Below are 14,874 nucleotides of genomic sequence, written 5' to 3'. Positions count from 1 at the left end.
GAACAAGAGCTGAAATACATGCTGATCAACAGCCTACATCTGTATCTGCCCAAACCTAAACAATGATCTTGAAAATTAGAGAAATATATATATATATACACACACTATCAAACACTGCATTGTGATATTTAATTGCAATCAATATATTAAATTCCTAAAATTTGCAATTACTTTAAATTTCTTACATTGCAATGGCTTTTTTTCTCCTCTACAAAATAATAAATCAATTACATGCTACCATTCAGTGAGAACTATGAGTTTTAAGAAAGTTATTTAAATATTTATCTTACAATATTCAAGCGAAAAATGGAAGAAAAAAGTCTCTTTAGAGTTGATGTATCTTCTCAGCTTAATTAACACAAGCTTTTCCTTTTTTAATTTGCACTTAAGAAGTGGGAACTTTACTCAATTTGCTAATTACTACATTTTCAAGCTGTTTTCTTGAAATAGATGACAGCCTATCACACTAGGAATCCAAATTTCTCTAGTTACCTCGAATTACGTAGTTGTCCAGAGCCTCTTCCATTCTTTTCAGTGCTTCAGCTCTATTAGAGCCATAGGTAATCAGCTAAAGAAAAAAAAAGGCATTTAAATTACCTAGAAATTAGATGTTTGTCTCTAGAATTTGAACAGCATTTAAAAATTAAACAGGTTTGCAGAACTTCTGCAGTCATAAAAAATAATTTCTTGACCATTACTGTATTTGTGCTACAAAGGCTCCCTGAAACATCAAGAAAAAGCTAAGATCTCTTAACCTATTCAATGAAAGAAGGCCAATCACTTTTTCCTTCATAAAACTTTAAGCTTCTACACAAGCTCTCAGAAAATCAGATGAGAGGTTCAATATCCAAGCTGACTCGCCAGATTCCTAATGTCTAACAAACTCCTAAGATATAATTTTTTTGAGGACTCAACCCTATCATGTAATATTTTAATTTTACCAATATATTCCAATGAATAAGAGCTATTACTGAGAGACACTATCAAGAATTTCTTTCAATGCTTCTTTTTGGAAGCCAGAATGATTGACATTTACATCCAAGATAGACCATATTGTAAAAGATAGATTGGCAGTAACTAAGTCAGACAATAAAGGTTGGTGCATAAATCAGAATTTTCTTAATAATTACAAACTGCTAGACAAATAACTACAGTGTCAAAAGGTAAAAATAATTTTATTTAGAAGTGACACTAGATTTCCTCTATTTGACATCTTCCTTCACTTTGTTTTCCCTTGAGGCACATTATGCCTGGCATCTTTAAAATACTGATTTATCAATCCTTTGATATGCTCTCTCTCATAAAAGATCTATGTATGAAATCAGTAGTTCATACCTTTAGAATATTGAGAAATAATAATCAACTCACTTTTGAGATCATGGGATCATAATAAATGCTAATGTCACTTCCTTGTTGTATACCACTGTCAACACGTACCTTCAAAAATAAGAAGTGAAAATAATTATATATTACTGGGAAGCAAATTTAAACATGAGGATCAAATCTACCCATCAGCCTTAAACCATAACCCCCACAAGACTTATCACATACATTTTCCCCTCTGGAAAGACTAGAATAATTTTTTTTTTTCAGAGAACCTGGGAGGAGGGAAGAGAAACTTTTTCCTTCACCAGCAAAACCACTTGCAAATTACTCTCTCATTTATGAGCAACTTGACTGCAATCTTGAGTTCATAGTCAAAATTCTCCTTTGTTCTCTAGAAGGCACAGTAAACACAGTAATCTGATCTAAGAATTTCAGCTGTGTTACATTCCCTTCAACTCTAAACACATTCAATTCTGATTTAATCCCTGCAATAAAATACAGTTGTAATTATTTTTCTGACTGACACCTGGCATGAGGGATGACCCTCATAATCACAGCCTTTCTACATTTATATGTAATCACATCCCTCATGTTCTGCTACAGCCCTTCCAAGGGCTTCAGCAGAATAGAAGTAGGGAGCATTCAGCAGGAACTTTGGACTCTGCTTATCAGCTCCATAGGAATACTGAGCCTATGGTTTTCATGTCTGTAACACTTTCCTTCTCTGTCTCACCCTCTCAACTGTTAAACATTTTTTTTTTCTGTTGCTGCTCTTCCCCTAAGGCTTTAATGTTTACACAGCTTTTTCCATGGCTTTGCTTTGTAAGGACACAGCCCCAATTAAATCTCTGATTCTGCAATATTCATGGAAAAAAATAACACGAGTTCAAAAATTTCTTTTGAAGAGGCTGATTGCTGTTAACCAGCCAACAAGTTAGTTTGTATATTGCTGATTCTTGTTTTCATCTCTCAGTTTGATTTCATCACTGTAACAATGAGGTTAGCCATATAAAACTTTCCAAATGAGCAATTTCTGGGGAATAAATATTTATTAAATTGCTGGTTTGAAGCACAGGAATCCGAAATATTTTTTTAAAACTAATCAAAATAACTCGAGTGATAAATGCATTCTGGGGATCATAAGGATGGAGGGCTCTAATCAAAGCTGTTGAAACAGCAGGGCTCTGATATACTGCATTGTAAAGGGGTGGGAAAGAGGGTCCTGGAATTGCACTTAAATCTTCACCTGTGGGAAGGAACCTTTGTAATAAACAGCAGCTCATCTGTCTGCAGCAAGGCAGAAAAAGGTCAACGCAACGGCTGTTAGGCCTTTAATATTTTAATTTAGGCAATTATCAAGGGACCACATGTAGAACCTCTTGTCTAGAGAATCCACATGAGGGCACAATGATGACTTTATTATCCAAATGACATAAAAAGATACCCTAGCAGGTGTATTCACTTTCTTCAATGAGAAACATTGTCTGACTAGTTTTCGGGACATAATATTTATTTTAAGAAGAAATATACTTATTCATATGTTTGTATTAATATATTTATATTTACATATTATTTTTTCTATACTTATTCCCATGTAAAGGCAGTATTGCTTCTGTACCACTTTAATAGATTCTTATCTGAATGTGTTTTATCTGTGCTTAACTGGGCTCCCCACTACTCACATCAGGTACATTTAACATTAGCTACTGATGAGAAGGTAGTTCAGACATGTCATGATTACAGAAAAAACATGCACTGTATTTCTCAGCTGCCCTTCTTCCAGGTGCTAAACCATCCTTTCTCACAGAATGGCTGGCCATGTATAAAGTCAATGCACATGTTCTCACATTTAAATCAGAAAAAATTAATCCACCTACCGAGTTCCAGATAAATCCCCTGCTCTTGACATTGTTTTTGTAACACTCAGTAAATACACACATAAGACAAGGTATGACATACATACTCCACACATACTTGAATTGTACTATGACTTTTGTCTCTGAAGCAGCACCTATAAAGTGCACACAAGCATTCAGGAGTGCCTTACATATGCATAGGTAAGTGTTGACACATGTATGTCATCTTTTGACAAAGAAAAAACATAGGAAAGGTGCATAATTCAGACCTACGATAAGCTGGTTAGTCAGAATCTGAAGTTAACTAAGACTTCTGAGGCCAACAACTATATGCTCTGCCTGGCTCTATGTTTCTGTTTGTATACAACACATATACATGACCACTACAACACTCACATTTTTCCCTAACTACACTGTCTTGAAAAGGCTATAGTGAATATAAACTACTTAAACTACTGTATAACTTCCTTTAAAAGAAAACAAATCTGGAATCCTCTATGGAAGTTAATTTTCATAAAATAAACTCAAAATGACCGAAAAAATTACAGCAAAAAAGAAATACATTTATACTTTCTTCAATTCTCCCTGTGGCGCTTACATTTTCAGAGCCTGGTAACAGTAGGTGATTTTATAAACTATATGGTGTGACAGAATTTAATGAATATTGGATGAACAAGAAGCCCTAATTCAACAGATACTCACTATAATGTGCTAAACTTGATAAGTAATAGCAATATTTATTAGATCTCCAGCATTTACTTCTGTTTAATATAGTTCCTTACTTTTACTCAGTATTTAAGATATTTAGGAAAAGCTAAGGTTAAAGGACCTGCTGTAGCCTAGAGATCACTCATATTACAGCCCTAACAATTTATTGCTGTTGTACTATCCTCATGTGTTATTACATTAGGACAACAGCAAAATGAATGAAAAATGCTTAAATGGGGGGCAGGGGGAAGCACAATCTGTGTCTCAGTCCTGCAGTGGACTCTTAATGCATCAAATTCCATTTAGGAACACAAACAGATTCTAGCATTTCTCAATTCTTTTCTATATCTGAGTCTAAGAATTTTCTTTTCCTGGTAAGAGTCATTAAAATACCAGACTGCTGCTGACACTGACAGAGAACAATGCTGGAGCTCTCCAGATGTAGCAGAACATTTTGTGTAGGAGCACCAAATATGAAAACTCACTATCACACATAAGGGGCTGGTTTGTAGTCACTTGTGCTACAACCAAGCTTCATTAACAAGGACAAAAAAAAAATTGGCATTTATGACCACCATGTTTCTAAGGAAATTACAAACTATGTGACACAAAAATAGTCATCATATTCTTCCCTATGGCTAAGCAAAACCTGGCTCTCACACAGCCATGCTCAGCAGTTCCACCAGCATGGGCAGCTGACACACAGGCATGGTAGGCAATCAGAGCTAGCTTGAGACAGAAGAAATGAATTGCAAATACATTTGGCAATACACATATGCTGAACTTGCTGTGACACGCTACAAGTCTCTGATAATTTTTCTCAAGCCAAATTGTTGACAATTCTAAAACGTAAAACGCAGAAAACAAACACCATGGCACAACAGGCCTGTAACACTGTACCTTTTTAGCCATATTAATTTTGTTCTTAGCAGCATGACTTTCTCAGGAGAGAAATTAGTTTCATGCTAGCAGAAATATATGTATTAAGACACCAAATCATGAGTGTCTACATAAAAATAGTTTTTCTATTTTTTAATATGACAGTGCAAGTAAACAGGAAGAGAAAGCCTAGAGACTCCATATGAGCTCCTCAAACCATTGCTCTGAAGCCTCCAGTGTAATTAAAATCTCTTTCTTTGGTACCACGACGGACTATGTGAAGCAATCAGGCATCTCCCACCCTTCATTTTCAATTCACCTCTCCCTCTAAGCACAACTCCCAGCCCACCCCATCTACCTGACAAGTGACAGCCCAATCTGATTAAATGCTTGCAAGGGAGGGGACTCATGGGCCTCCATGACAGGCCAAAAGTGATCACCATGGAGATACATAATTACAGCTGTCAACGCGTCTACTGTCCTGCTGGCATCAATTTGATTGCTCCCAGCAATAATGATAGACAAAGCTTAGTGTGCACTCTCCTACACCCAATCACTTTATCTATTCCGTGGTCCATTTAGCTGACATGCAACATTCACACAAGCAAATAACAGCAGTAAGCAGAACATTTAAGGCATTTTAATTGTTTTTTCTTTGTATGGATGGCTCACGAGCGCAAATGTTATTACATAAAACTCCTGCTGCAGCATTAATTGAAGAAAGATTTGGTGGGACAAAGACTGTAGGGGGTATAGTTTGTCCATTATCACTTGTACTTTCAACAGGTCTCACGTTTGGAAAATTGCAAATTGCAAAAACTTGCAAGGGCAAAATGTTTGACATCGTGTTAGCTATTACAACATGGTGAAAACTTCTAACAACCACTGGAGTACTCATTATAAATTCTTATTAAATACACTCTTTGTTTCATTAAAAAGAAGTTTAGATACATCCAGTGATACCTTTTTCCCTCATTTCCTCTTTAAGAGCACATAATGCCTTTTAGATCTTCACAGTTTTTTTCTGCTTTCAGGCTTTGAACACAGCATGAAGCCTTAAAGACCAGAAAGGGTCAGGTCCCTTTGGAAAGTACACGAGCAAAAACAATTTAAAAAGTGAAATAAATCATATATCCAATAACAACTCCACATTTAAGATTCCTCCTGTAATCTCTCAGTATTTTCCATGCAAGGAATCAGACTGAATAATTGTATTCACAGATGGTACAGTCTCATCACTGCACTGACACAGTGTCATTCATGTATATGTGCACTTATAATTTAAGACTACCTTGATTTTACAGAAAGGCAGCACATTTGCTTTTTACACCCAGCAGAAAACACTGTTTGCTAGACACCTATTCTATATGGTTAGGCTGTATCCTGGAACACATAATAACCACTGTAAGAAACTCCTCTTTAAAGTCTATAAAGCTAAACAAAAAGCACTGTCAGTTTATCACCAGTGTCCCCAGTTCTATATGCTTAAAAAGCTGACTCAACAGTTCACTGTCATTTCTAATAACCACAAGTATATTTACTAAAGCTGTGTTGGAAAAACTTAAGCTGAAAGTTATAGAACAAAGTATTTCAACATGTATTGGTTTCCTGTTATATCCAATCTGAACATTTTTAACCCAGTTTTGAACTGTTCACTTTTAAGCAATTTTTCAGGTTGCACAAATCAGTACTGCCATGTCCTGTCCCCACTCTGGTAAAAAGCTGGAAAAAATGCTTGGTTTACAAAGCTGCTGAGTATTTATAGTCTTTATATAAGAGACATTCAGCACCCCCAAAAACGAGAACAGAGTTACTTACACTTGGCACATGCAATGGTTCCTGATACTGAGACAGTTTACCAATGGATGGCAGGCCAAAAGATTTGTAGGGGTCCTGAAAAAAAATTCAACATGAGAAAGCATTAAGCTTTTGCAGATGTGGAGCAGATAATGTTTAAAAGCTTTAAGTATAACAGAAACTGCTCCTGGAATGACACTGATTTTTTGCCTAGAATTACTTGTGTCAAAGAACATTTTTTTATCCAACTACCCCCACAACTCCAAATAAAGAAATGGAAGTATATAAAATCTCTTGCATTAGTTAAAAAAAAAAAAAAGAAATAAGTATTCTGCACCCAGTTACAATATACCAAAATAAAATATACAAAGATGACATTTTCATTAGCTACACTTGAAAGAAGGAAGGGAAAGTATTCAAGAGGCCAGTCTTAAAAAGAGAGTACAAGAAAAAATTTTCAGAAATAAAAAGGGCAGTCAGAATTTCAATTATCTTAAGAAGTCAAAGCAACCTTTACACCGCTGGAAACCTCCTACATTAATGTACATAATGCAACACTAATACAAACTTAATAGGAAAACAAATAAATATATGGCCTACAGAATAACCTAATTAACAGCAAAATAGTTGGATTCATTACTTAAAAATATGAGGGGATTTAAGCTGGACAAAATAAAAAGCCTAAGCATCAGTTGCACCAGTGTAAAGCCTACTAAAACTCAGAATAGTTTCCATGCCAGTCACTGGGCAAATATTTATTCTTTATCAAAACAGTCTGTACAACTTGGAATCAGTAGAGCAATTTGGAGGTTATGTGCATGTCATGAAAGGAAAAAAAAAAACAACATCAAATAAGATATCTAGGTAACAAAATTCCCAACAGTTAATCAAGGGAAAAAAATACCTTAAGGTGCCGAATTAGTCTTGAAATGCAGTTACCTAAAATTTTCCTGAAACTAAATTAAGGAAGATAGGCATTATTTTCCAGCCCCCAGGCCAAATTGGATGAGTCTAGCAGAAGGTGTCCCTGCCCATGGCAGGAGGGTTGGGACTACATCATCTTCAAGGACCCCTCCAACCCAAACCACTCTGTGATGATTTTTTTTTTTTTTTACTTAACAAGTTTTCGTTTTCATGTACCAAAAGTGACACCAAAAAGATATTACATCAAAATGTCTTGAAGGTGCTTGAAAATCGGATTTAAATATTTGTAAACATCTTTGAGGTGAGATAGAGACTCACACCATAATTATAGTTATTGTTTTGGAATGTGCTTTCCAAGTTGATCTTATAAATTGTGTTTTCAGAAAATGTGTAACTTGGTTTTCCAACAACCTTTTCAAAAGTTTTATTAAAACAACAAAAATTCTGTAAGACATTGAATTAATTGCACTTGTCTTTTTAAGTCAACAAGTTTGAACTACACATTTCAGAAACCTGGAAAGAGTAGTTAACTCTGGTAAATAACTCCAGCATCATTAAATGTGAACTGAACATAGAGGCTTATTTCTAATGATACCTCTCTTATCATCTTTACTTTCAACTTTCTGGAAAAAGCAATGTTGAAACACACACCATATTTTTAATTACAAAATAAGAACTTGACAATTCTACAAAACCTCGTTAACCATTCATGTTACATGCTCTAAATCATGACTTTCATATGATATTCCTTGATTTCACCTTGGCATCTATACACACCTGGGTATTATTACGCCACAGTTCAACCACCTACCCCCTCCTCCCCATTACCACTCATTTACCTCAGCATAAACTCGACATTCAACCGCCCAACCGTTGATGGGAATATCAGCCTGTTTGTGCCTGAGAGGGTAACCCTTGGCAACACGGATCATTTCTTGGACTAAGTCCAGGCCGGTAATGCATTCTGTGACGGGATGTTCAACCTGCAAGGTCAAGAACTGTCAGTCAATAGGTAACAAAAAGCAACCAAAAAAAAAAAGCACCTCTCTGTAAACAAACACAGATAAACAAGAAATCTGGCCTGCCAAAGAACAGAGAAAGACTATGTTTCTATTTTGGTCTTTTTCCACAAAAAAACCTACTTAAACTCCAGCAACTGCTGTCTTTGCATGGAAAACACAAAAAAATAATTAGCAGATTACAATAACTCAGAGCAGCATACAAAAGGAAAACTAGAGAGGTGACCTGGGAGGATCTGAGGGTTTGCAGGGATTTTTTGTTTGGTTGGGGTTTTTTTCATTTATTTTACAAATTCAAATGCATCCAGTGACAATGAGTTAATTTTTCTTTGTTTGGAAGCTTTTCCCATTCACCTCTGTTTTGAAGAGACTCACACTGTGGCCATAACTATATTTTAACTGAAAATTTCCAAGTAGCTGATAATCAACCCATTCTGCTACACTTAATATGGCACATACAGGAGCCGCTACCAATTTTCCACAGAACCGGCGTAGCCTATATCTCACCCATTTGCCTTCTTTCACTAACCTGTCCTGACAAGCAACCAGATTAGTGTAATCTTGCATCAGCGCAGTGTAGCAGAAATGAGCAGATGGATCCTTCAATTTTTTTTTCACCCCCCTTCAGACTTATCTGTTTAGTGCTTAGCATGCACAATAGCTGGGCTGGACCAGCAGAGTGGTCTGCGCGCTCAGCAAATTGCCGCTAACGGCCTTGGAAGACGCTGCCCTGGGAATTGCCATCGCTCGCGCTCACGCGGGATGTGCGTACAAGCATGCACACATGGGCGCGCACATGCAGACACTTCTGCCTTCAAACGGGCAGAGAAACGAGCACGTTGATTAACTTTAAAAAGCCTTTAAAAAGGCATAGGACAGTAAAAGGCAACCAAGGTGATTCCTCTGATCACCACCACATTGATCAAGTAAAAGGTAGGCATGCTAAAAGCACGTTCTTCCCACAAAAACAGCTATATCACCTTCCATATAGAAACCATGATAGAACTGCCATTTTTGTTATAAAATGTTTGTCTAAGGGGAAAAAATACCTCAAGAAAACACACTTTGCACCTGTTTATCATGAGATGTCACACTATGTACCTTTTCTGATACAGGAAAAGGTCACTGACCAAACAAACCATTTGTCTTTCTTCCTTCAAGTATATAGTATTAAGGAAAACATTCAATCATTATAACAACATTGTGGTTTACCAGAAAAAGTAGATGCTTTGGTCTTTAAGAAAAAAAGCTTTGTAAAAATAAACAGATGGCATCCATAATTAGCCCTGTGTGTGCTGTGAGTTTGTTTAAAGTTTCAACAACATTTTAAGACGTTTTGACATAATTTTAATGATAAATCATCACTGAAACAAGCATCTATTCTTTGAAGGACAAAAGTGACATTGAAATGGGAATCCGATTATACAGTTTAAGGATGTACCTTTGGGATTCAATCTTGATTCTACCTAACACATGATACTCTCCAGCATGTCAAGCTTAATAACAGTATTTTGAGAAACTATGAAACATCTCAGTGTCTATCCTGCAGTGTTAAATTGAAGCAATTCAATTTCTATTAAGACTTGAAGTTTCTATTAAAACTCCCTAAGTTTTAATAGAAAGTTACTTATCACACATTCATATTTGGACAACAGAATTTATTATCCTACTTTGGAATTTAAGTTTTAAAAGATTACCTTTGAGCTGGGAACATGTTTGGAATTTTACCATTCCAGATAATTAAAATACTTTTTCTTTTTCCAAAGACATTTGCATTATTTAGTTATACTGCCATTTTTCTTGGATAGCAATTGGCATTCCAGATTCAATAGCTTCATTGTTGTTTTCAGTTTTATTGTTGATGATCAAAATAAGATGGAATGTCTCTGAAAAGAAAAATATTTTTGTTGTTTGGTTCTTAAGACTCACAAACATTTATTTAATCCATTCTTCAATACAGATCTTTGACTTGGTCAATATTTTCTTCTGTTTCTTCAAAATACTCCCTTTGTGTCTCCACACAAAACAGTATTCAGAAAATATGTATAGGAAAAAATGTCAAGGGGTTTTTTTTGGGGCAGGGAGAAGTCCTACTTTATGTTAGGACTCTGCTTCAACTACTACTATTTAGGCATAACATAGACAATTCCAATCATAGCATTGATTTGGGGTACTAAACACATTTTAATGAATTTTCATATTCATTAAGACCATCAGATGAAATATGGTATAAAAGAACTTTAATCTTGAAATCTCTACAACAACTATAATTAATAATTGCCTAAAGTAATTGTATCTGTTGTAAAATCACTCTCAAAAGCTAGACTTCAATGACTTCCCTCTTTTCCACTTTCTACTTCAGGTGCCATTTTTTTTCTGGCTGCCTGTTGTATTTTTTTCTATTAATTTTATGCTATATCCCTTCTCCTTCAACAACCTTTTCTTGCCAGCATATGAAGACTAAGTCAAGTACTAAATTTTTGACATGATGAATGCAAGTTTGCTCACAAATGGAGCTGAATCTCAATCAACAGATCACCTCCCTCAGCTTTAGGCCATACTCAGTTTTGCAGTCGACTGATCCAAGATGTTGCCAGTGAAGCCCAGCCATTAAAGAGCCAGTGCTGGTATGGTTATATATGACAGTGGCTACATTCACACGTTATTGCTGTCTTCTACACAAAGGCCAAAACAGGCATGTCTGCAGCAAGTAATCTACAGATCATAGCTGTATCAAGGCAGCTGTACCTTTTTCTCAACAGGACAGGCAGAAAAAATTGATCAGCATGAACTCTCAATTAATTAGCTGCCATAAGTAACCCCTTTACTATCAGTTCCTTTACTTACACCAAGTCTGCTCATAAACAGTTGATAACAAGTCATAATTTCAATGCACTTAAGAACAATATATACCTCCTTTAAAAAGTCTTAAGTCTGTAAGATGCCACTTATATTCCTGCTTTCAAGTCCACAAAGCTGCACCTGCTATGACCAGCAATAGAGTAAAGTGCTTCCCCTTCATACTGGATATACTGCTCTTAAGACATATCACAGCAACCAGATTTCCCATGAACATTGCCAGTGTTTTTGCTTCACTAACCCCTTCCCATTTATACAGCAAGAGAATCTAGTGGCAAAGCCTGTCAGAAAATAATAATTATGTCCCAGTTTATAGATGGTAAAGCAGATATATAAAAGTTGGGGAACCTACCAACATCACAGACCAGTTAACATCCACTACCAGAACAGTATGGAAAGGCCCTTAATTCTCTTCCTATTCTGTGACTGCCAGTGGTTTTAAAGCTTTACCAAACTGGGGTTCATCCACAGGTACAAAAACAGTCATGCAATTTTTATGGACAGTCAAAGCTACAAATTAAATTAATGATGACCGCTCCCCTATATTCAGGGGAATAATTCTGGGACACATTTTTCTCATGACTAGCAAGGTACTCAGATCTAACAGCAAACACTTCTGGACACTCACAGACTGCTCTTGTCCCTTTGTGTATAAGGCATCAAGTTACTCACACACCAGTTGGAACATTCAAGCACCCCACATCAGTGAAGAAAATCTAAATTTCAGTAGACTTAAAACTATAGCCTATGCCACCCCTACTACTCTAAGTCCCTAGCTGGTGTCATATACCCCTTTACATTCATATAAATAATCTCAAAACTAACTTTCAACATACACCTCAGTTTCCAGGAAATGTGATTCACCTGGAGTCCCACAGGCTTTGCAGCTGCAGCCAAATCCAGTATCAATTGACCCAAACTCACCAACTTACATATGCTTCTCAACCCCCTTTATTTCAGTAAGCCTGGTTTCTATTTTGGAGAACTGAACAGCAACAGAGGGGCACACATGTTCTGCTCTTTAGGCATGCAAGCTTCCTGACTACTATGAGCAGGAGCACAGTGGGTCACATCTTTCTGCAAAATAGTTCACATGTACCTGGGGTTTGGGAGCACATAGCAAAAAAACAGCTTTTCATAAAGGCTACTGAAAAACAGACAATGGTTGAATTAATGTACAGAATTAATGTAAAGCAGGAATACATAACTGGCTAACTACAGGCATCCTATATAACAACACTTGTTGTTTCTTTTCTGAATTATTAGTATATAATTGAAGAACTGAAGGCCATCAGTACTACAAAAATTTTCATCAGCTAAGATGTTAGGGTAAACTCTTTTTTTGTTTCCCAGGCAGGATGTAGAAATAAAAACTAATATGCAGACATTCAGTACAAACTAATTTTTTAATCATAGCACATAACTTTGAAAAAGTATTTAATTTACTTCCTCATAGGAAATTATATTCCAATAATCATTGACACGGTTCTCAATTTTCTTTTGCAAGGATTTGTTTCTACATTGTATGGGACAGGCATCTTATGTGGCCTATGAATTCTGAATATTTTCTGTGTTTTAGACAAATAGCACACACTTTACGTCAACAAGTCAATTAGCTCACAATTTCAACGTAACTTTCTCAATTAACATCCTGCACTGCAAAAAAAAATTTCTCAAAATTCAGTAATTCTACACAATTTCCTTTCCACTATGTACTCCAGGTAGGAAAATAAAGACACTAGTATCCACAAAACCAATACTTTCTTTCCTAAAGATGTAATTCCTGCTTTTACTGCACTTAGATGCAATATTAAAGGTTTCTCAGAACACTTGATGGCTCTGGTCACACCGCAGCTATTCTTTGGTTTACTTTACACCAAATTCACCAAAGCAAAGAAACTAATGTACCCTTTGAAGAATGACCTTTTATTTCTCTACTTATTAAGCATTCTCGTCTTTCTCTCTCTTTTTTAATAGTATTTTATGAGAGTTACACGGGAATGTCGTCTCTAAGATATCACTCCATGCCTTGGCAGCATTGTTAATGGCATCTTTCAGATTCAATGACTTACACAAACAATGTTGTTCTCTTCTGTCAACAACAATTAGCAATGCTTTTCTGTAGTTCTTTTGGAAAGCCTGAAAAGCAGACAACCAGTAGATACATAATGGAAGTTGCATTAGGAGGCAAGAATGTGGCAAAAATTTGGTTAACTGTTGTCGGATGACCCTCTTGTGTGAAGAAGTGTTGTTTGGCAGCAAAATCACCTTTTTTTTTCACTTCTAAAAATGGCAATGAACAGCTGGTATAAACTGTGTGCAGAATGGATTCTGGTGGGCTTAGCGGATTGGTAATGGGATAAGAGACCTTTCACCTTTAGGTCAGTAGTTCAAATTCAGCCCAGGTTAGCAGCAATTGAAAGTCTTTACCATCTGACACTGTTTGTTAGACTAGTTAAAATGACTGAAGCAAAGTGTTGTCACAGTAAAACAAGATTCCAGTATTAAGAAATACGTAGTCTCAGCAAACAGCAGAAACAGTAGCATGAGACTTTATTTTGAAGTTTCAACATTCTGACTTCACAGAAATCTCCTCTAACTCCTGACAGCCCCTTTCTCTGCTCCCATTCTCCTGCCCACCTATCACAAGTCACCCTCCAGGCAGCAAGACTGCAAGAACACCACTTGCCATCCCATGGCTCTGCTGTAGGTACCAAAGTCACCACCTCTCTGTGGCTTTAGGTGGCAATCTGGACTCAGCTCATCACTTTGCTATTTGTATTTTGTTGTTACTGCTACATGTAGTGCAGCTGCAATATTTTCCAGCACTAATATCCGTCTCTAAGTAAACATGTAGCAGGTGCCAACTAGTGATGAGCAACAGAATAGAGATACAATTAAGAAGCTGTTAGAACCAGGAGTTTATAAGCAGTGGAGCTCCAAACCATCTGCAACAAGATTTCTACCTCTTTTAGACATTTTCCTACCATGCTTTTTATATTTTCATGGGGGGACAAACACGAGAAGGAAAGACATGTTGCATGTAAAAATTCTTCCCATGTTTTGCACTAGTCACTGCCAGTTTTGCAAAAAGACAAATCTCTGGAATATATAATTTTCCAAAGGTCAGTAAAATCTGATAAAAACCCAGAAAGTGATACACAAAAGTCTTTGCACTGACTAATGTTTTATAGGTCTTACCTTCACTTCATGCCTTAGAATTAAGTTACTTTAAAAGATCTTAAAAACATTTACATAAAATACTCTTATGACAACTGTAAACTAAAAATATAGGTATGCCATTTGCTCTTAGCAAATCTCTCATAAACACATCAGATTATTCTATAAAATTAATTTTTATTTCCTAAAAGGTTGTGACAAAAATACTCAAATTGGCACATGAAGAGAAAACCCACTGCTACTGAAATTACCATATTTCTCAACTCTAGTCTACACATATCTTTTCAATTACATTAAACAAATTCAGTCATATTTTGAAGAGGAAA

General features: G+C 36.1%; 1 protein-coding gene across 4 annotated transcripts in view; it reads right to left on the bottom strand.

Annotated features, from left to right (window-relative positions):
* PCCA (propionyl-CoA carboxylase subunit alpha) overlaps window positions 1–14,874 on the bottom strand; it is a 271,230-nt gene that overhangs the window by 150,532 nt on the left and 105,824 nt on the right. For all 4 annotated transcript variants that reach the window (XR_014949358.1, XR_014949359.1, XM_077781501.2 and 1 more), the window contains exons 13-16: window positions 8,330–8,473; window positions 6,588–6,662; window positions 1,369–1,437; window positions 493–568 (exon numbers count right to left, since the gene is read on the bottom strand). Coding sequence is in view for 2 of the 4 variants with exons in the window: in XM_077781501.2 (XP_077637627.1) it covers window positions 493–568; window positions 1,369–1,437; window positions 6,588–6,662; window positions 8,330–8,473 (364 nt within the window). In the remaining 2 variants the exon portion in view is untranslated. The remainder of the gene's footprint in view (window positions 1–492; window positions 569–1,368; window positions 1,438–6,587; window positions 6,663–8,329; window positions 8,474–14,874) is intronic.

The sequence above is a fragment of the Lonchura striata genome, chromosome 1, assembly GCF_050655825.1.
Source record: "Lonchura striata isolate lonStrDom1 chromosome 1, ASM5065582v1, whole genome shotgun sequence".
Lineage (NCBI taxonomy): Eukaryota > Metazoa > Chordata > Aves > Passeriformes > Estrildidae > Lonchura > Lonchura striata.
The sequence above is the reverse complement of the archived record's forward strand: the minus strand, read 5'-3'. Positions and strand labels throughout refer to the sequence as shown.